We start from the raw sequence: 23,529 nt of genomic DNA, 5'->3' as shown, positions 1-23,529 counted from the left end.
TGGCTAAGCACAGTTATAGAGTCATACATTGTTTATATATGCTATAATCTAATAAAAATGACATTCTAGAACTTTATGGCTTAAAAAAATAATATGGATCAGAGGGATGGACGCCGGTTATCCCGTTATGCCAACAACCAGAGCATTTCGAGAGGTCTATATTGCATTGGTATTCTGTAATTTCACTCTCAGAGATCACAATAAATGTTTATTTCTCCCTGGGTGAGATTTTGGATCCAGTTCCTTATTTTATTATTACTACTTGAAAGAGTTTATCAAGTGGTAATACAGGCTGAAGACTTAAGTTTGTAAATTAGGCATTTCTTAGAGAAGAGACCTTTGGAATGGGAATTGGAGACTGTTGCTGCTTAGCTCCTCACCAAAGCAATTCACTGTCTTTCTCAAAACAAGGGAGAAAGTAAGGATATTTGCTTGTGGTTCATCCAAATTATCCAGATAGAAGATTTTACATTATCACTGTCCAGCCTTCTTCAAGAACTTTTTGAAACATCTCCAGGCTTTTTCAGCATGGTAGCCCATGAGCGAGGTGAGCTCACTGCTTTCATAAGTCAAGCTCCGTATGCACACTCTTCCAGCACAAGCTCCCAGGAGGCCCTCAAACTCTCCATCACAAGGAGTCAAGAGAAACAAGGAAGCTGCCATAGATTAATGTGGCACCTAGAAAAACTAATGAGAGGAAGTGACTCTGACCTTTGAAGAAACTCTGGTTCACACCAAGTATTTAATTTGACAGAACTTATATTAAATATTTTCCTGAACCTCCCTCCAAATATAATTACATAATATGAAATTTTAGGTTTTACGAAGGTCAGAAGTTTTTCATGTCCTATTTTTTTAAACTACTTTTTTTTAAGCTACTGACACAAGACAAGAGCAGCCATAGAAATGAAGCAAAGTTTTGGGACATATGCAATCATATGTATTATCAACATCTAGACTTTCCAGGAAAAAGCACAGTTAACTCATGGTCCAGGAAAGGACCAGCTTCAACAGGTACATGTTATGAGACACCAGAGTCAACAGGCCACAGAATAGCCACGGTCTTCCTATAATAAAGCATGGCATGACAACTTCTTATACAAGATTGGGAACCCTACCTCAATTCGACCAACTACAAACATTTAGGATTTCTCACAACTCAGTTCCAGGTAGTAGTTTCTATGTAGTGTGGATACTTTAGTTGGACATAAGAGAAATTGATTAAAATTGGTTTAAAAGAAATAAAGGTTAAAGGAACCTATGGTCACAGCCCATTTCAGATATGCCCAAACTATTCTGGGCTAGGTTCTACTTGCTTCATTTTATAACTGAACTGTGCTTATGACTCTTGTTAACGTCACTCTGGATATCTCCAAACTTGTGTCATATTATATAGTTATACCTGCAAAAAGAGAGCTTCTATTTCTTATAATTCCCCCTGCACATCCTCTAAATCTAGCCTGATCTGGGTCATGTGCTCATCCCTAAACTAGTTGCTGAGAACAGGGACAAGGAATACTGTATTTGTTCAGATGTAGGTCACATAAGCACTCCCTGGTTTGGGGCACTATCAACCTTTGAAATCTTGGGGAAGGAGGTATGTTTTTCCAAAAGAAAATCAGTATGGCGAAGCCAGAAAAACAGATACTGCTTAAGGAAGAACATTCATCCAACACACACACACTCTTTATATAAAAAGTTATGTACTCAAAAATTCATGTGTTAAAAGTTATAATTAATATATGCTGTTTTCAATATTTAGATCAAGGGAAGACATTACTCTGTGTTGATTTTTGCATCAACCACTATGCTTCTGAAATAAGTTTAGTAATTATAGGAATTATTTAAACATCATTTTGGTGACACTGACCGTCTTGATTTCTGAGAGCTGCCATCAAAAAGTACCACAAACTGTGTGACTGAAGACAACAGAAATTTATTCTCTCACATTTCTGAAAGCTTGAAGTCTGAAATCAAGGTGTCAGAAGTACTGGTGCCTTCTTGTATACTCAGAAGGAGAATCTACTCCACATGTCTCCTAGCTTCTGGTGACTGTTGGCAATTCTTGGTGTTTCTTGGTTTCTGGCAGCATAACTCCAATCTCTGCTCCAGGGTCCCACGGCCCTCTCCTATGTGTCTATCTGTTAGTTTGTTCTTCTTCTTCTTTTTTTAATTTTTTTTATGCTTTTACTTATTTTTGAGACAGAGAGATACAGAGCATGAGCAGGGGAGGGGCAGAAAGAGAGGGAGACACAGAATCTGAAGCAGGCTCCAGGCTCTGAGCTGTCAGCACAGAGCCTGACGTGAGGCTCGAACTCATGGACCGCGAGATCATGACCTGAGCCAAAATCAGACGTTTAACCGTCTGAGCCACCCAGGCGTCCCTATTTTTTTTTTTAATGTTTTTATTTTGTTCCTAATTTGTTCTTTTTATAAGGACCTCAGCCATGTTGGATTACTGTTCATCCTAAATTAGTATGTCATCTTAATTTGATTATAGCTACAAAGACTCTATTTTCGAATAAGCTCACATTTACATGTATGAGGGGGCTAGGCCTTCAACATAATCTTGTTGAGGCACACAATTCAACCCATACTACTGACTCTTAGCTTGTAAGAGACAATAGTCATTAAAATCTAATAATGAGAGCCTTGCTAATAGAAACAGTTTACTTCTAGGACTAACGGCAGATTACACACACACACACACACACACATACATACATATAAAATTATGTGTGTGTGTGTGTGTGTGTGTGTATAAAAGCTCTATTTTCTTCTCAAAGTTTTCGATTTAAAATGGGTTGGGGATATAAATTTATTCATAGGTGCGGTTCCTACCTTCATTTACTACAAAATAGTGCTCAAAATTTACACAAAATTTGTAGTATACAGTGTCAAAACTAAGCAGGAATTTATATGGTCATTCATTCCTTGTTTGATGGAAATTCCTTTTTTAATTCCAGTAGTTAACATATGCTGTATAACATACAGTGCTATATTAGTTTCGGGTATGCAATAAAGTGAGTCAACACTTTCATACACTACTCAGTGCTCATCATGAAAAATGTGCTCTCTTAATCCCTTTCACGGATTTCATCCATCCCCCACCTCCCCTCTGGTAACCATCAGTTTGTTCTCTATAGTTAAGAGTCTGGTTTTGGGTTGTCTCTTTTTTGATAAGAATTCTTAACATTTTAGAGTGTTGTTGAGAAAAAAAAAGTTACAGTTTGCAAAATTCTTAAAAGATACACCCGAACTAGCTATAAACTATCTATAAATCCAGTTATTAATATTCCACAGAAAAGAGAAAATATTTTTTAAATGTGTGAAATATATATCACAGTGTTATGCAAACAGTTAAGATGTTTGGAACCTAAACAACAGCCTATGCATTTTCTTACATATCCTCTTCCCTGCCTCTTTATTAACTATCTCTTGAGAGCCTTCAGGGTTTAAGTTAAATGTTAATCTGCAAACATTACCTTTGGCCTTGGGTTAATTAACTTATCCAAATTTGAAGGGCTATAAATAGTACAGCCCAGACTCAAACCCAATACTACCTGATTTCCAAGCCCATAAAACTTTCCTAAAATAATGTTGCCTCCTGTCCTGTATCAAAGTTTGGAATTTTAAACATGTTGTTGCCTATCTTGCACTAAAATTTATTTTAACTTCTAAATGTAACTGGATATACAACCATCTCCACTGCAGAATGGCCATAATTAGTTTGTGTTTATAATGATGGTTAAAAGTATTAAGTAAGGGGCCCCTCGGTGGCTCAGTCACTTGAATATCCGACTCTTGATTTCAGCTCAGGTCATGATTCCAGGGTCGGGGAATCAAGCCCGGCATTAGGTTCTGTGCTGAGGGCGAAGTCTAAGATTCTCTCTCTCTCTCCTACTATGTCTCTCTCCCTCTGCCCCTTCCCCTACTGGTGCTTTCTCTTTCTCTCTCTCTCTCTAAAAAAAAAATAGTAGGTAATAATTTTATACTGTAGTGGGAAGGCACAGGACTAGGTGATAAATGATGTAAAGTTAAGTAACTATGAAGTTAACAACAGCAAGCCCCATTCTTCCAATCATATGAAACTGAATCATATGAAACATATAAGAACATTGTAAAATGTACAAACCTAATAAAAACTAACTGATATTCAGTCAGCCAGCTATATGCTGATGATAAAGCATTTTAAAATAAATTTGATAAAGTTGCTAACCACGTTTTCTCCAAATATTATTCTAAAATGTTACTTTTGCCAAGTTCTCTTGAAAAGTAAATTAATCCTTCTAATGAAAAACTGCTACTCTTTTTAAAAAGTAATATGAATAAAAATTATTGGCAGAACTGTTACATGTCAACCTTTATATTCAAAGATGTATTCATTAACATGCCATTAACAGGACTTACAGAATACCAGAAAAATAAACTTAGGGACTACAAGAAAGCTTTGAAATCATTCTCTGCAAACTTCTCATTTTATTTTTTTTAAACTTTTTTTAATGTTTGTTTATTTATTTATTTATTTATTTATTTTGAGAAAGAGAAAGACTGTGAGTCGGGGAGGGGCAGAGAGGGAGACGCAGAATCTGAAGCAGGCTCCAGGCTCTGAGCTGTCTGCACAGAGCCTAATGAGGGGCTGGAACCCAGGAACCACAAGATTAGGACCTGAGCCGAAGTCGAAGTCGGATACTTAACAGAATGAGCCACCCAGGCACCCCTGCAAACTTTCGTTTTAAAGATCAGAAATTAGAAGCCAAATGCATTGGATTAAATGATCTTGTGCAAAGTTACACTAAGTGGAAGGAATTCAATCCTTCTTTTTAGTGGCAAAAGCAACCTCTTTAAGAAGTTTAACTTGAAGTTGCGATGAATAATCATGGAAATAGCTAGATCCCTCCCCCCCCCCATGCCGCATAAAAGCTGATTCAAGTCATGATTCAGAGAAGCCTCAGAATTTGGAATCAAATGAAATAGATATGAATTCTGGTTCTTACTCTGAATAGCTGTATGATCATGGGCAAATTATTTTCATTCACTAAACATCAATTTCCCCCCTCAGTGTCAATGGGAGCATGGAAAGGAATAAAAATGGGAGCAAAATAAAAGCAATAAAAATGAAAGTTCATATTGAGAATTGGGTGAGATAAAAGCTAAATGCTCATAGTATGTAGTAAGTCTTCAAAAAATGGCAGCCTGTTTTAGACACTTGAAAATTACACTTTAACAAAGTGAGCTAAATTAGTAGGCTGTTTTGTTATTAAACCATTAATAAATGAACAGAAACAACAAAAACATGTTAGAAAACAACAACATTAGTATCTAGATCTGAATACTAATTTCAATTGCATTTATGAATATTGATGTAACCTGAGCAAACAAAACCCAAATTACTTCCAGTTTCTTCATGTGTTACAATTAACAACAGTCTTACTCCCCTTGTAAACTTTGAAAGATTTTGTGTGTGAGTGAAGGTCAAATGAAACAATGTACATGAAAATCCTGGGAAAATGCTCTTTAAAGAAGTCAAATTGCTGTCAATAAACTAAATAATAAATGTAAATTATAACTTAACACAAAAAGTACAACTTCTTCAAAAATCAGTACTGTATCAAATAACCAAACTCATCTGCTTGTATTTGAATGAGACAAAATCATACTCAAATTCCCATTCTTCCACTCATTAGGCTTTTCTTTAGTCATTTAATTAGATATAGCAGACGTAGTAATAAAATCCCAAAGTAACAGATAATGCAATGTATTTGCTACTTGTAGCATTGGGAATAAAAACAAGGGATAGGATAAGGAGTTACATAACTTTTTTTTTTTTTTTAACTTAAGCTCAGAACAGGTCGAGAACGAATGCATTTGTTGGAGAGTTTGTGAGAAGTAGAAAGTACATGGAAAGAATCCACTCCTCGAGCTGACAATGCAGTGGGCAAGGTATGAAGTTATGTACACAAAATACTCCCCAGGTGAGTTTGAGGAGTGGCTTGATTATAATATCCCTGATCTACCAACATATCCAAAATTAATATGTGGAAGGAAAAATAATCCATATTTAAGAGCTTTTCATACTTAAAACACCTTCTATAAAGTAAAATAATATTTTTCTTAAGATTAAAAAGATGGGCTCGCATATAATCAGAAATAATCAAGTGGTTCTGAACACGTACACAGAATTTCTAGATAAAATGGGCAAACAGTTGATGGTTTATTTCCTGATGCTTTGAAAGGGTTGCAGTCTGAAATACCTAAAGGGCAAGCAAATTATGCAAATAAGTGGTGTGAATTCTCATTTACTACTAGAGGGAATGCAAACGGTACAGCCACTTTGGTAGACAGTTTGGCAGTTTCTTACATAATAAACATACACTCACCATATGTTTCAGCAATCACACTTCTTGGTATTTATCCAATTGAATTGAAAACTTATGTCCACAAAAAAAAAAAAACCTGCACACAGTTGATTATAGCAGCTTTATTCATAATTGCCAAAACTTAGGAGCAACCAAGAAGTCCTTCAGTAGGTGCATGAATACATAAACTATGTGGAATATTATTCAATGCTAAAAATGAAATGAGTTATCGAGCCATGAAAATACACGGAGGAAACTTAATGCATACTGGGAGTGAACAAAGTCAGTCTGGAAAGGCTACACATGGCATGACTCCAACTATATGACATCCTAGAAAAGGCACAACTATGGAGACAGTAAAATGATCAGTGATTGCCAGTGGTTAGGGAAGGGAGGGATGAATCGGCAGAGCACAGAGGATTTTAGAGCAGTAAATACACTCTATGATACCGTAATGACAGATTCATGTCTTTCTACATTTGTCTAAACCTACACAATGTATAACACCATGACAATGACATCAACTAGGGACATTAGGTGATTACGATGTGTCTGTACAGGTTCCTCATTCTGGTGGAGGATGTTGACAATGGGGAAGACTGTGTATGTGTCCGGGCAAAGGGGGTATGTGGGAATCTCTGCTCAATTTTGCTGTAAATTTAAAATGGCCTGAAAAATAAAGTCTATTTTTAAAAAGCCTTAGTAATATCTTTATTATTTAAAGTTAAAAAATAATAATAAAGCAAAGGAGACTTTCTGATATTACTATTTCACAAAGTCTGTTTTTGAATTGTATAAAATTGAGTTTTATATTAACAATTGGAAAAGCTGGAAAAACAAAACATGAATTATTGATTCCACCACTGGTATTCTTTTTTAGCACACACATGTGCCCCCTACAAGCCTAATACATCTCATTATGTTAACTACAAAACTATAAGTTATGTTACTTAATATGGTAAAGCAACAGTTTGTTTCACTCAAAGTCTTAAAAAAACAAATTCCTTCAAATGTGTCAAGGACGATAAATTTTTCATAAAAACTCTCAAAGTAACTATTGTTCAGGAGTATTGAGTCCAATAATTTATAGGGCCATTCTGATTATTGAAATACTACATAGAATGAACAAATTCCTATGTTAGGACAAAACGTGTTTTCAAATGCATAAAAGCAGTAAAAGCTTACTTATTTCATTCAGAAGAAATAGGAGCGAGAGAAGGAAAAGCACTTACCGAACATTTCACATATTACTGAATGCATAGGTTTTGCAAAATTTTTTATTCAGTTTCACAACTATGTGAATTAGGAATTTACTATTATATTGTTTCACAACTATGTGAATTAGGAACTTACTCATATTAAGGGAAAACAACTCTATAATGGTGAAATTACTTGCATAAGGTAATATAGCCTGTATTGCCATAATAGTGATTTAAACTCATGTCTAGATAACCCAGTCAAATGCCCACTCAACTCTCCTGCCTATCAACCATTTACTTCAGCTATGTCATGCAATTAATGCACAAAGGAGGAAAGACTGGTAGAATTATCAAGAAATATGCTTAAGAGGAGAGAAAAAAAATATCTAGGACTAAATAGCAAAATTGCCAATCTATAAAAAAACGTATTTATGAAATGTTAGAACTGAAAGAAACTGTGGCTAATGTGTATATGATGAGCAACATAGTATTCTAATCAAAAATTTTTCACTAATTTTAAAATTAATTGATTAATTAACCAATTTAAAGTCTTCTAAAAAGAGTACCATACTGGCTACTTCCAAATACTCAAATAATTTTCATGTAGAAGGCTGAATTTACTCACTCTTGATCAAGAATACAGGGCCAAGAATTGGACACAAGAAAACAGATTTTAGTTTAAGAAGCAATTTTCAAATAATAAGTGTTTTGTGAAGATGGAACGGCATATCCAAGTGGAAAGTCAAGGCTGGACATAGGAGACAGTTAAGAGGGCAAAAGTCCCTTAACCGTATGAGTGGCTGGACAAAACCGCCTCTAAGTTTCAATGCCAATGCTTTAATGCACTACAAACACATACACTTCTTTTCCACATTTCACATAAGGAAGTGGGGTGAGAATTGTGGCCAGGATATCAGTGAAAAGTAACTTCCAAGAAGGAATTCCTCAGAAGCTTTTGTACATCTTTGAAAGAATTTCTTGTCTCACAGATATGCTGCAAGTTATTTCCAGGCGATAGAAATACACCCCAATGCAACAACACTTGTACTTATTAGATAACAATTATATAAGTGAGTTTAAAAATCTATATTCCTACACTCTGAAAATTAGAATAAAATTTATAAACGCATCCTTTCCTTGTTAGGAGCAATTCTAAATGTGATCCAATGTGTACCTGATGGGTGACCTTTTAGCTACCTACGTTCCCCTGTGTCATTCCTACCATGTGTTTACATGAAAACGATGTATCTCTGAGTTGAGAAACAGAGCAAAAATGTGGATACAGGATGAGCTAAATCTAAAGCCATATTGCATACTGAAAGAGAAAATAGACTTCTAATCCACTAATAAAATTTTAATCCCGGCCACAACACTTACTAGTTCCGTTACCTTTATCAACCCCTCTCAACTTCAGTTTCTTTTGCAAATTAAAGAGTATATCCACTTTTTAAGATTAGTACAATGATTGCCTCATATATAATATCTGACACATAGGAAGTACTTGTTCAGTGGTAATGATGATTTTTATTTTGGGGGGATTTCCTTGATTCCCAAAACCCATTCCTAAACCCTTTTAGCACCTGTTTCTGGTACCAGATCTGAAAAGGTGACTAGGTTATTTAAAATTCCCTGACATTTGTGGTTTCCTTCAAATTAAAGCTATCTGGACAAAAATATCTCCTTGCAAGGCAGCTATGCTCACCACTGTACCACCAACACAGAAATATCTCTTTGTACTGCAAACAGAATCACTGAGAAGAATTATTTTGATAAGTAATTACTTATACCCTGTGATTCCCCACTGTATCTGCACAAAATAAAAAATGCAGATTTAAAAGACAAACACGTTCACACTCATTAGGATAGATTTATTTAAAACACACACACACACACACACACACACACACAGAGGCATACACAAAGTGTGCAGGATCAGTCCCAGATCATGCTTTTTACATGAATGTTTAGTAATTTTCATGTGTAGGCAGGACTAAACATTACCTCTCTAGTCAGTGGAAGATTCTTGTTAAAAATACGACTTCCTGGGGCGCCTGGGTAGCTCAGTCGGTTAAGTGTCCGACTTCAGCTCATTTCATGATCTCACAGTCCATGAGTTCAAGCCTGCTGTCAGGCTCTGTGCTGACAGCTCAGAGCCTGGAGCCTGCTTTGGATTCTGTTTCTCCTTCTCTTCTGCCCCTACCCTGCTCTTGCTCTGTCTCTCTCTGTCTCAAAAAAATAATAATGAAAACATTAATTTTTTTTTTTTTAAATATGACTTCCTGAGTGCCTGGGTGCCTCAGCTGGTTAAGTGTCCCACTCTTGTTTTCGGCTCAGGTCATGATCTCAAGGTTCGTGGGATAGAGCTCCATGTCAGGCTCTGCACCTGAGAGCAGAGCCTGCTTGGGATTCTTTCGCTCTCCCTCTCTCTCCCTCCCCCACTCATGCTTTCTCTCTCCTTCTATCTCTTTCCCAAAATAAATAAACTTTAAACAATATGACTTCCATATGTATCTACTGTTTTTTTTTCAATATTCACAATACTTATTACTCTGTTAGGTTAACAAGGTCTGAGATAAGAATCTTATTTCTTAAAGTCTTTTAAGTGTATTTAATCAATCTCTTGCTCTATAAATTTGAGTCATAATTAGTAAACACATAAGGTCATTAAAAGGAAAGAAATATAATTTACCTTCTTAAACAGTATGTAGGCGTCTGTGATATGAACCAAATGAAGTATTATTAATCTTCATTTTATCTTGTAATTAAAAATATAACCCTTTACACAATGCTTATTATCCAATGAATAAGTAATACTAACACAACAGAACAATGTAAGATTCTGATTCCTATATTTTATGAAATATTCCTATATTTATTTTCCTAGATTGTTGGGGTAAAACAAGTTAAATAACATTCTTGTATTTAAACATTAGAATTTGATAGGAAGAGAAAGTACATTTCTCACTTAGAATCACTATGTAGCTCTTAGGTACGAAACCCAACACAGAGCAAATGAACATGAACTGTTAGTTCTAAGTTGAGTATTATTTTTCTGCAGGTTTTCTAGAGGGCTCCTATAAGCCAAAGTTGCCAACAAGGATAATATAGATAATGTATGATGTAAAATGGCATGGTTATAGCACTTGAATACCTAACAAGTATTTGTCCAAATGATACAAAAATACTAAATCAATTCTTGGGAGTTGATCAAATAATGATTCAGATCAATTAACGGTTCGGAATTACATTTTAAACGATTGAAAGCATTTTTAGAAAATATTATGATCATAAATTATCTTTGCATATTGTCCCCACTGATCCCAATTCTGAGAACACCAATTCTTCCACTAGAAAAATGCCAAAAGCCCCAAGTGCTCAAACAAGAAGCATTATGGGTACTACCATGGCTCTATTGTGAAGCATGGATCAGACCTACCTATTGTTTCAGACTACTATCACTAAATACCATCTAAGACAATGAAAAACAAAGATCCTCATATAAACAAGTGAAATTAAAGTCATCTGGGAGAGAGGCAAGACTACATTGTGCAATCCACATATAGTATGCCTTAAAAGTATGCTCGAGTATTTTAAGGAGGGAAAGATAAGTCGTGGGGCATTTCCAAACACTAGTCTTTCTCAGTTTCAAAAATAATTATAGCATAATACAATGAATAGTTCTGTTCATCGAAGGGAATAAAAGTTCCGGAGGAAATCTCAACAGCTTTTCCTTTGTAACCAGAGGACTGATTGCAAAGGGATATGTCAGGATGTGACTGTTTGTCTATGTGAGATGTTTTGCAAAGGATGGGAGGAAATTTAGGGGGAGCAGATGAAACTCTAATAAACTGATCCTGATAACAGAAAAACAATGAATAAGTATATGGCTGAGCATCCCACTGTCCTTCGAAAGAGCTGAGTCTTGTTCTAACTTTCCACCAATCCTTGCAAGAATGGCTTATATAGATACCAGGTTAGCTGTTCACGCATCTGTCTCTCCTGCCTAGACTCAGCAGTTTAAGTTTAGCAGCGGTCTCCTAGCACACAACTTCTGGATGAAACTTGTTGTTGATTTCCATGCCACTAATGAGCCAGTAGAATTCGGCTGCCCTTTGCACAGAGTTCCAGATTTAGGAAGAAAGCCCCTGACAAGGGTCTGTGAAGTGGCTTAAGTATGCTGATCTGTCAGTAATCACACTCCTCACCCTTCTTTCCATAATCCAGAAATCTGCCTGAGCAGGGGAAATACATCAACAACGTGAAACTGATTCGTCTTGAAATCCCTCAATCTATTTAAATTCAGCATCTTTTTATTAGTCTATTGATTGTAATTCGCTGCCATAGTGGATACCAAGAGGAACAACTCCAAGCCGTAATTAGATAGTAAAATTAGGGAAATATACGCAAGCATGTTTTGCTTCCAACTATTTTTATCTCCGGGCAACTGAATATCATAAACGGAGAAAATAATTTTTTAATAAAAGGTGATCCTTGTACATATAACACTTTAGTACAAGTAGATTCTCGAAGCAACTGACAGGAATTCCTGTAAAAAAAATTCAGTGACTTATCTATTATAAATACAAATTAATCCATGACCAGAAACAATTTTATGTTAATGGCATGAAAGGAAAAAAAAAAACTGGCTTTTACAACTCTAGCCTAATCTATTCAAAGAATTTATTGAATGGTTAAAATGTTTTCTAGGGTCATCTATGCATTTCTCCTTTAAGTTTGTAACAGTAACCTTAACCTTCATGTCATATTCAAGAAGATACATATCATCATTAAAACTTCTTTCAATTCTATTCTGTCAACTCATGATAGCCACACTAAGGAATAGAAGTAATGGCCATAGGGGAGCCTGGGTGGCTCGGTCAGTTAAGCATCCGACTTTAGCTCAGGGCATGACCTCATCATTCATGGGTTTGAGCCCTGTGTCAGGCTCTACACTGACAGTTCAGAGCCTGGAGCCTGCCTTGGATTTTGTGTCTCCCTCCCTCTCTCTCTGGCCCCTCACTGCTTGTGCTCACCTCCTCTCTCTCAAAAATAAATAAATAAGATTTAAAAAAAAAAAAGTAATGGCACAGAAAATTCCATGTGGAGAAATAAAAAGAATTTATATTTGGCACCAGTATGCTTTACTTATTATAAGCAGAATTTTCCTCACCAAAATAGTTTTACTTTAAATTCAGTTGAAACTTTTACATGTTTCCCCAAACTCTTACTGTTTTAGGTGGTAAAGGAAATCGATGTAAAAAACATTCTGACTTATGAAAGGAAACGCACAAGATAAAAAATGTGTCAGGGCGCCTGGGTGGCTCAGTTAAGCATCCAACTCTTGATTTTGCCTCAGGTCACGATCTCATGGTTCCTGAGTTTGAGCCCCCCTCAGGGTTCCACACTGACAGTGTGGAATCTGCTTGGGTTTCTCTCTCCATGCTCTCTTCCGCCCCTCCCCAGCCCACAAAGCAAATAAGTAAACTTTAAAAAAAAGAAAATTTGTCACAGTGAAACCACAAGATAAATAAGCTATATATGAACAACCATCTGAGTTTTACCTAGAAAGAAAGCTTGTAGCTGCAAATACAGGTGTATCTATGCATATGCAAATATATGTATGCTTATTTATGTATGCAGGTGCATATTTATGCATATAATGTAGACACGGTTTTGGTGATGAGAAATGCCATTTCTGGCATGAAATATTAATATTGTCATGAGTAGTACTTTAATTTCTGCATATTTTCTGGACCAGTCTATTGAAAAGTAAGGAAAATATAAATTTATTATTTTTTTTTTATTTTTTATTTTTTTTTTTATGAAATTTATTGACAAATTGGTTTTCCATACAACACCCAGTGCTCATCCCAAAGGTGCCCTCCTCATAGCAGCACTCTCAACAATAGTAAAATATAATTTAAAATAGATACTGGTAAAAATGGTATAATATCAGCATATAAAATATAATGCTAAGATAACTTTTTTCTTCATTCTTTTCAAGAAATAGGTAACACCCCCAAAAAAGAAACTGCAGAAAATCAACTTATATTGATGTGATATCGATGTCCATACACCATGAGAGATATATTTAAAAAACTACTCATAAAAAGTCATAAATTATTTATGTTCAAAATTCAATCATATTTTGAAAACTAGTACTTAACAAAGATCTCTTCCTCATAAAAAACAAGAAGCATTGGAAATCAGCATATCTCAAGCTCTTCTATCCAAATGATGTGAACTATCTATCTTACTCAGAGCTAAATGAGAATAGGATAATTTTTTTTTAATTTTTTTTTCAACGTTTATTTTATTTTTGGGACAGAGAGAGACACAGCATGAACGGGGGAGGGGCAGAGAGAGAGGGAGGACACAGAATCGGAAACGGGCTCCAGGCTCCGAGCCATCAGCCCAGAGCCCGACGCGGGGCTCGAACTCAGGGACCGCGAGATCGTGACCTGGCTGACAGTCGGACGCTTAACCGACTGCGCCACCCAGGCGCCCCTAGAATAGGATAATTTTTGTCACTCCTCCAGTATGGTCTACAGATAGGTTAGTTAATAGGACTGAAAGCCAAACCAAATAGAAAACAAATACATGTATCTCAATCTAACTTTTTTCCATTTTTCTTTTTTTTTTTTCTTTTGATGCAAAACATCAATGTGCATGTTCAATCAGCCAAAACCCAGGGTCTGATAATCTACAAAATATTGTTTCAAATCTGGTGTTCAAAATAGTATGTCATTATTTCATTTTAATGCTATCATATGAGTGACAGTGTCACATAGTAATTAGGACATGGGTTTCAGGGGTCAGAGTGCCCGAATCAAATCCTGACTCTGCCACTTTGCAGGAATATCATCTTGAGTAAGAGTTCAATAAGTACCTTCACCTTCCTCATCTACTTGACAAGGTTGTTACAAAGATTAAATGAACTAATATACTGAATACTTCGAATAGTGACTGGATATAGGACACTCTATAAATATTAGCTATTATCATGTCATGAGCTTCCCTCTGCCCAATAAATATTATATTTTTGACAAATTAGTAGGCTAACAACCGCTTTGAAAATGAAACTGAATCAATTTTACCAGGGTTTGGCAGCTGCCTACAGCAATCTTTCCTTCTTCTCCTTTTTTTTTTTTTCCATTAACGGGCGGTAAACTGTAGTTCAACAATTATCAACACACACATGCATCTTTATTGTAATTGGATGCACCAAGTATGGCAAATTTAAGTGTTAACATCCATTTCATAGAAAATTCTGATTTTTCAAGGATTATGAGTCCATCATAAAATTCATTTCCCAGAAAGCTTGCAGATATAACTCAGTCTGCATGTCATTACGCTTTTTAATTGCCTGTCTTTGAGTACAGTTGGCTTGACTTATATTGTTAGCCAAATCCAAAAACAAATTTGTTAAAATATAAAATGTAGACTCTACAAATAAACACTCTGGATAATAATAATAACTTAAAATTACATGAAGTATATAGGAAAACAAACTATATTAAAGGGGGGATTGGATATGAATAGTGTTTCACACTGCAGATTACCATCAATGTTGATGACAGTCCCCAGCTAGGTCCACCCCAGGTTGGTTCCCACTCAGAAATCATTCATTACACATATTAAATGACATACCCAAGTACCCCAAGCTTCCCCTACTAACACATTACCAACTCATTCCTAAAATGATTTCTATTTGGGGCTGCCTGGTGGCTCAGTTGGTTAAGCATCCGACATTCGACTCAGGTCATGATCTCACAGTCCATGAGTTTGAGCCCGCATCGGGTTCTATGCCGACAGCTCAGAGCTGGACCCTACCTAAATTCTGTCTCCCTCTCTCTCTTCTCCCCCTCCCCTGCTCACACTGTCTTTCTTTCTCTCTTCTCTCTCTCTCTCCCTCAAAAAAAGTAAAAATTAAAAAGAAATTTTAAAAAATGATTTCTATTTTTAAATGGTACTCCTTCAGGAAGTAATATATTTAATAGGTTACTTCAGTCAATGTAAAGCAGAAATTTTTTTTTCCAGACTTTAAAAGGAAGAGTCTCTGGTTCTAATATTACAGAATGTAGCAAACAAATCTAATTACTTATATAGTTTATGATTGCATTGAGCTTGGTGTTTCTATTCTCATGCACATTCCTATCTCATGTATATTTCCTGCTTTTCCTTCTCCAGTACATAAAGAGAAGCACAAACTGTGAGTGGATGTGGGAGAACCTTAGTTTTATATAACTTTTCCTTTTGGGGGTCTTACTAAGACCGCAGCTGAGTCTAATTATCAATCTTCTCTGTTTTATGTTTTTTTAATTATTTTTTAACGTTATTCTTTTTTGAGAGACAGAGAGAGCATGAGTAGGGGAGGGCAGAGAGAGAGAGGGAGACACAGAACTGAAGCAGGGCTCCAGGCTCTGAGCTGACAGCAACAGAGCCCAACGCGGGGCTCGAACTCACAGACCCACGAGGTCATAACCTGAGCCAAAAGTCCAACGTTTAACGCACTGAGCCCACCCAGGTGTCTCAAGTCTGCTCTGTTTTTAAATGGAAGTTTTTACTAACTGAAAACAGAGACTATAAAAGTCATCTGTTTTGAAATCTTGCACAAATAAATCTATATCCTAGTGAATGTGCTTGAATATACTTGAAAACTTGATTAGTGACTAGTATCAACTAATAAAAATGGGGCACGATAAGTTCAGAAGCCTAAATCAGTATCTAAGTATAGTATCTAAACATAAAAGACATCCTGGCATAATCATGTACCTAATCTCGCTTATTACTGTAATTATTTTGTATGAATTTGGTCCCCATTATCTAAGCTCTCTTATTATTATTTTAAGAAGCTAACCAATAATAAATATCATGTTTAAAGTACACTGATTATAAATATGTAATGATTGTTAATTTAAAAATAAAATAGATTCTTACCCTGATCGAAGGCCTTTCCGGACTCCAGTGTGGAAATAATCATCCTAAGGAAGAAATAATGTGAATTGAGTGTATACGAGTAAGTAAATTATAAATATAGAATAAAATATGAAATACAGAAGCTGAATACAAACCTCTACTTCCTGCAATGGCAAGCAGCAAATTATAAAAAAAAAAAACAAATAAATAAAAAAATAAAAGAGGAACAAGAGAGAAACAATAGTTTATCAAAAGGGACACACTGTTTACATGTTATAGAAATGTTTTTCAATAAATGTGTTCATTTTCAGTGCAAGTCAATGTTTAGTATAATAATTTAATTATTCTTCGTTGCCACTTCACCTAAGTATTATAATGCAATACTTTCGTTGCAATTCATGTGCAATAGAACATGGCAGATAATTACCCTAAGCTAATAAGCTATGAAGGTATCTTACAGTTTCCAGTTACAGCTCATTTTCCACTATTACAATAGTAAATGAAACCATCAATAGAGCAGCAAATACCAAGTGAGTCTGCACTAGCCCATATAGTATAAGTAGATTTTATGCAAATCAGTCACATGATAATTGAATATCTAAGGAGTCCTCAAAATGCAATTGGAAACTTGAAAGAAAAATGCATACCTAATTAATCTTGCCTAAAGTTGAAATCTTTAAATAATGGAAAAGAATCATTACAATATACTTACTGTACATTTAGTAAACATGACTATGACTATACAACAGTAATGCAGGGCAATGTATACTGAAAATATTTTTTAAAAAGCAAAGCACATTGACTAACTCATATTGTATTTACTGTTTTACCACCCTTAGAGCCGTGTAGATGTCCCTCATACATATCACATTTTATGGTGAGTAAAACATATTTAACTGTGTCAAATTAATAAGCTGTATCATCATTTATGGTAGATAAAAACACACTTTAACTCTTCAAATTAATAAGCTATTGTCACTGTTGTAAGAAAGAGCAGAAAATCATGGTGAGGCTCCTTGATTGAACATTTCCTAACTCCACACTCTTAAACCCACTAAAGTGAATGCATTGGAAATCTACAGAACCCAGGGAATCCAGAAAGATCAAGTAGAGATTCTTTAAATCTTCATTCTAACCTCTTGCTAATAACCCCGATGTCAAGGAGGAAAATGTTGCACATTTTAATTACAGAAATAAATACACTTCCCTATTTTACTTAGTCAAAAATTTTAGGGGTGCCTAGCTGGCTCAGTTGGCAAGCACGTGACTCTTGATCTCAGGGTTGTGAGTTTGAGCCCCACATCAGGCGTAGGAGTTTCCTTCAAATTACAATTATTAAAAAATATTAAACTGTTGCAAAAGTTTTTCCTTATTGTGACTAATCAAGCACTCATCACCACCTTCCCCCTTACCAATTTCAAATGAAAGGCAAGAAGGAAGTAAGAAAACTTCAGAAATTATTCCTATCAATCTTATATTCAGATGAGGTAGGGTTAGTGAAGACAGTGGTATATTATGGCTGTCTCCACTAGTAGGTACTGCAATAGTTATCTAGGATCAGGTGAGGGAAGATCACACAACTGATAACTAAAAACTTATTGATTACTTAGTCCCTTCTTAAATATCTTTGTAAAACCATTACAGAATAATAGAATTCTTGGACATTAAACTTTCAAACTACATTCCTCCACTCAAGTCTCAAACTTTGGCTGAGAATCATAATGCACTCATTTAATAACTTTTGTTTTTTAAATTACATCTCGGTGTGTGGGATGATGACTACTAGTCCTTCCACACACGGGGAGGAGTTGGAATTCTCCTGAATCATAACAAAACAAAACATACAATGAAACTAGACAATGAGAATAGTGGTGGATTTGGAGACAGGAAAACTTAAATTTAAGTCTGACTTTAGCACTCTATTAGCTGCAGATCATTTTAAGAAAACGATGTAAACTCAGATTCCTGCGACTAAAGTTGGGGGGAAATACCTACCTATATGGCAAAGGTGCTGTGGGGATTAGTTATAAAAATATAAAATCTGTACAATATGCACATAAAAGAGGTGATAAAGCATACTTGCTTATCGAAAGTGCCAGGTTCATTTCTTTTGGTATGTTTCGGCAACATCACCATTGGCCAGCCTCTCATTACTGCTAACAAAGTCCTTTAATTTTTCTGGTTTCTTCAGAAAAGGACCATGAATTTCCTCAAACATTTTTGAAAGGTGATGTCCAAACTGCATGCCTTCCCAAATATCAAATGTAAGATGCGGTGAACTTTTTTAAATTTTTTTTTTCAACGTTTATTTATTTGGGGGCAGAGAGAGACAGAGCAATGACCGTGGGAGGGGCAGAGAGAGAGGGAGACACAGAATCGGAAACCAGGCTCAGGCTCTGAGCCATCAGCCCAGAGCCTGACGCGGGGCTCGAACTCACGGACCGCGAGATCGTGACCTGGCTGAAGTCGGACGCTTAACCGACTGCGCCACCCAGGCGCCCCAACGGTGAACTTTTTTAAAGCCTATCAATTTATGATTGTAGTTAATGCAAGAAGGCAAGTTTTCTGCTATCACCTCAGACTCATCTCAAGTGTACAGCTATCAGCGACATCCCCCAAGAAGATGTGGGTAAGTTTTCATTGCAGTAGTGACTCCACTCATAAAATATCAAAGAGAAGTAGAACGAGGAACAGATGTGAGACTAACATCATTAGCACTGAAGCTCAACAATGTGAAAGCAACATGTTATGCCACACAGTGTTTGAAATCATCAACATCTATACGGATTAGCAGGAATTCATTGGAGAATATATATATACATATATTATATATATGTATATACAATATATAATATATATATAATATATAATATATATATGTCCATGGCAAAACCTCAGCCATATTTAATTAACTCCCTCAGAATAATACAGTCATCACACCAGTCAGAATGGCTAAAATCAAAACTATTAAAAACAAGTGATGACAAGGATGTAAAGAAAAGGAACCCTCACGAACCATTGGTAGGAATGCAGATTGGTGCAGCCACTGTGGAAACATTAAAAGATAGAAATACAGTAATTGCAATCCTGGGTATTTATCCAAATAATACAAAAAGCACTAATTTGAAACGATATATGCACCCCTAATTTATTGCAGTACTATTTACAATTGCCCAATTACAGAAGCAGCCCAAGTGTCCAATGATAGATGAATGGATAAAGAAGATGTGGCATATATACACAGTGAAATATTAGGCAGTCATAAAAAAAGAATGAAATATTGCCATTTGCAACAACACGGATGGAGGTAGAGAGTATAATATGAAACAAAATAACTCAGTAAGAGAAAGGCAAAGACATATGATTTCATGCATATGTGGAATTTAAGAAACAAAACAAATGAGCAAAGAAAAAAAAAAGAGAGAAACCAAGAAAATGGCTCTTAACTATACAGAACAAACTGATGGTTACCAGAAAAGAGGTGGGTGGGGGGATGGGTGAAATAGGTGAAGGCGATTAGAATACATTTACCATGATGAGCACTGAGTAATGTATAGAATTGTTGAATCAGTATATTGTACACCTGAAACTAATATAACACTGCATGTTATTTATACTGGAGTTAAAATTAAAAACTTGATAAAAAGTAACAGGCTTTATCTTATTTGAAGTACACCATTTTCCAAGATAGCTTTACAAATAAGAAATTTACATCTTGGAAAAAAAAAAAAGATTAACACGGTCATGTTGGGTTAATTTGGGGCCATAGCTATCTAAAGATTTATAATCATAATGTGAAACATGAACCTAGTTCTTTTGGTTAAGTCAAGGGCAATGTCAATGTCTGGCCATTGTGGGGATCTGAAACAGCATAGAAAAGCAAAGTAGTGTGCCTATTAGCTATTTTTAGATATTTTTCTTTGTGTTCTCACATCGCTAGGTTTTTTTTTCCCCCGAAAATAGTTTCACCTCATTAAATCTTAGGAATTTTGCCAGAATGAGAGATAAAAGTATTTTCACATAAGGTTCATTCAGGCACAATCTCTGTTTGTCTCAAAAAGCTTTGTGTAAAAATTGGTTGTTCTCAAGCTTCAATTTAGATCACAAATAAGCCAACCTGGGATTTCAAAAAACAACTATAAGAATACCCCCAGTTGGAGAAGTTTCAGGTTCAGATGACACACGCACATCAGGAATTATGAAGAGTGTTTCTTCTGGTCCCTTGTTCTCTTCAAGGGAGGAAAGATGGGCCCCAAAAGTCCCACACTGAAGATTCTATTTATTCCCAAGGAGCAAGCAAACCAGCAAAATGTCTACATTTAGGGGGGAACATAAAAGATAGGAAGATCCCTAATTTTTAAACTTTCAACAACAATTTTGTTTCTTGATTCAAATCTCCAGAATCAAAGCAAAGGTAAGTATAATAAGCAACTGCTCCACTTATTGGCAGAAACTTGGTTAGCCTTTCTATACGTACGCAGAAGTACAACACTATTGGTAGCCTTCTATACGTACGCAGAAGTAAAAACACCATGATGATAATTGTGTGAACCCAACTCGAGGAGTAGGAAGGTAAATTTCCTAGGATTTCTGTACTTCATGATTATGTTCCCCAAACCCTGTCAGACAAAACTTCAAAATTTCTCTACTAACATTAACACTTATTGTTTACTGTGCTTCAAAGCTAAGCTAAACCGTGAGGCACTGCCACTTCCATAAGCTATAAATAGCATTGGAAATCTGGTTTTTTTTAATATGTTATCTATTCCGACAAACTCATTTACATATATCACCATATTATGGGAAGAGTGGCTTGTATAATAGTTAAGCCAGTAAATTCCACAAAAGGGGAAATTTCCTTGTGTAGAAAACTTAACACATGACTTGATCACGAGATAGAGTGAGTAAACTTTGTCTAGATATAAACGAATTATCTATTTGAGACAAACTATCTGCTTCAGGCCCCCAAATGTCACATTTATTATCAAAGTACCACTCATTTTTCCAAGTGATGTCCTAGGACCCTGAAAGAATTCATTTGTAACACTTTGGTGAGCCCTTTATTTTCTAGAAAGCACTTTTGCTCCCTGACTTACCACAGATTAAACACATAAATAAAATGAATTGTGCAAAAGGGCAATGCCATTGAGGGAATTCCTCAATTGTCTCTGAAAATCTCTGCAAATTGAAGTTAAATGCCTTCAGAATATATATGGCCACTTTTACTTTGATAAACAAAACTTGTAATTCACTAACTAACACCAGGGAAAAGCATAAAATATGCTTATTCTTAATAAATAAAATAAGGACTTTTAAATACTGGGAATCTTCTTTATAACTATAAGAACATTAATACTCACAAGAAATTGAGAAAAACAGTGGCTTGGAGTCCTATTCTCTCACCCTATACCAGGAACCCTTATAAGCACTTTACTCTCAGCATCTGAAAGAGGTAAGGGTTTCTAATATCACTCTTATTTATAGATGAGGAGGATGAAGCAGGGAAAAACTAAGTATCTGGTAAGTTTACACAGAAGGTTAGAAATAGAGGTGGGATTTGAACCCCAGAAGTGTGGCCCAGGGCCTGCATGCTTAAACATTGACCATACCACAAGTCAGCAACTGCGGCCCATGGGCCAGACCCCACCTGTTTTATAACTAAAGTGTTATTGGAAACACAGCCACAACCCATCCTTTTACATACCTTCTATGTAGGCTTGGGTGTTTACAAGGGCAGAATGGAGTAGTTATGACTGAGACCATAAGGCCAAAAAGTCTGAAATCCTGCCAAGCTGGTCTTATACTGAGAAAGACCCCTGTACTACAATCCTATATTGTTCTTCCCCCCATAAAGAACACTTATTTAAAAATTAGAAAACAATAATGGAATACCGCTCTATTTCCACATAGGGAAACAAAATTTTTTGAAGGAAAAACGTGTTTAAGGTGTTTAATGTTCTGTATCTTTGTGACTGAATCCTCAAATCATAAAGCTTGTAAATTTTCCAAGTATTTTCATTTCCCCCTTCTGACCATAAATCTATCATCTAGCTTTGGATATAATCTATGAATGGGTGTTTCAAATATCAGCACAAGAAATCAAGATACATAATTTTGAACTAACTAAGAATGATGATTCTCAAAATCTTTATGACGCAAAAAAAGTGTTTAGGAACAGGTTGCAAATGTGTCCTCTGTATGACCTCATGATCCTCAATTTGAAGTGAAAAACAAGGAATAAATTAAGATAAAATGCCTGTAGGTATTATAAGAGTTTTTCTAATCCTAGGACACTTCTCACATTAGTAAATCAAAGCTATAGTTACTGTTTGCTTATTGGAGCAAAATTGTAAGGTATTAATAGAAAACAGTAAGTAGCAATAAGTGATGAAATATTAATATTTTCCTATTATTTCACATCTCTTTAGTATTATAACAGTATTTCCTGTGTTTTCATAATTTGTCATTAAAAAAACTAGGTAACTGAATACTGAGTACAGTTCAAATATAAGAATGGTTCATCATATCAAATATAAACAAAATGAATTTATATGATATGAAAATGTTAAACACATACTATCTGTCTGATATAAATCTTTACATATACAGTCAGTGAAATAGAATACAATTCAAAATTTAAGCTAAATGGCTGTGTAAAATGAAAAAAATGTTAATCATCATAAATGAAAGCAAATATTTATATTTTTAGGATGTGCTATTTTTTTTTAACGTTTATTTATTTTTTAGACAGAGAGAGACAGAGCATGAACAGGGGAGGGGCAGAGAGAGAGGGAGACACAGAATCGGAAGCAGCCTCCAGGCCTCCGAGCCGTCAGCCCAAGCCCGACGTGGGGCTCGAACTCACGGACCGCAAGATCGTGACCTGAACTGAAGTCGAACGCTAAACCGACTGAGCCACCCAGGCGCCCCTAGATGTGCTTCTTAAAAAAACAAAACTGTGGTAGTTATTTAATTATTGAGTCAAGAACGTATTTGTGTGATTTTTTCTCTGTAACATCAAAATAAACTCTTCAGATTAAGGAGTAGGGGAG

The 23,529-nt window shown here is 35.6% G+C and overlaps 1 protein-coding gene across 1 annotated transcript in view; it reads right to left on the bottom strand.

Annotated features, from left to right (window-relative positions):
- Positions 1 to 23,529, bottom strand: part of SPOCK3 (SPARC (osteonectin), cwcv and kazal like domains proteoglycan 3) — a 481,842-nt gene that overhangs the window by 299,987 nt on the left and 158,326 nt on the right. Inside the window, 2 exon segments of the mRNA XM_030312786.1 lie at positions 16,499 to 16,524; positions 16,526 to 16,542. Coding sequence (XP_030168646.1) covers positions 16,499 to 16,524; positions 16,526 to 16,542 — 43 coding nt within the window.

The sequence above is a fragment of the Lynx canadensis genome, chromosome B1 (assembly GCF_007474595.2).
Source record: "Lynx canadensis isolate LIC74 chromosome B1, mLynCan4.pri.v2, whole genome shotgun sequence".
In the NCBI taxonomy this organism is placed as follows: Eukaryota; Metazoa; Chordata; class Mammalia; order Carnivora; family Felidae; genus Lynx; species Lynx canadensis.
This window is presented reverse-complemented; position numbering and strand designations above follow the sequence as displayed.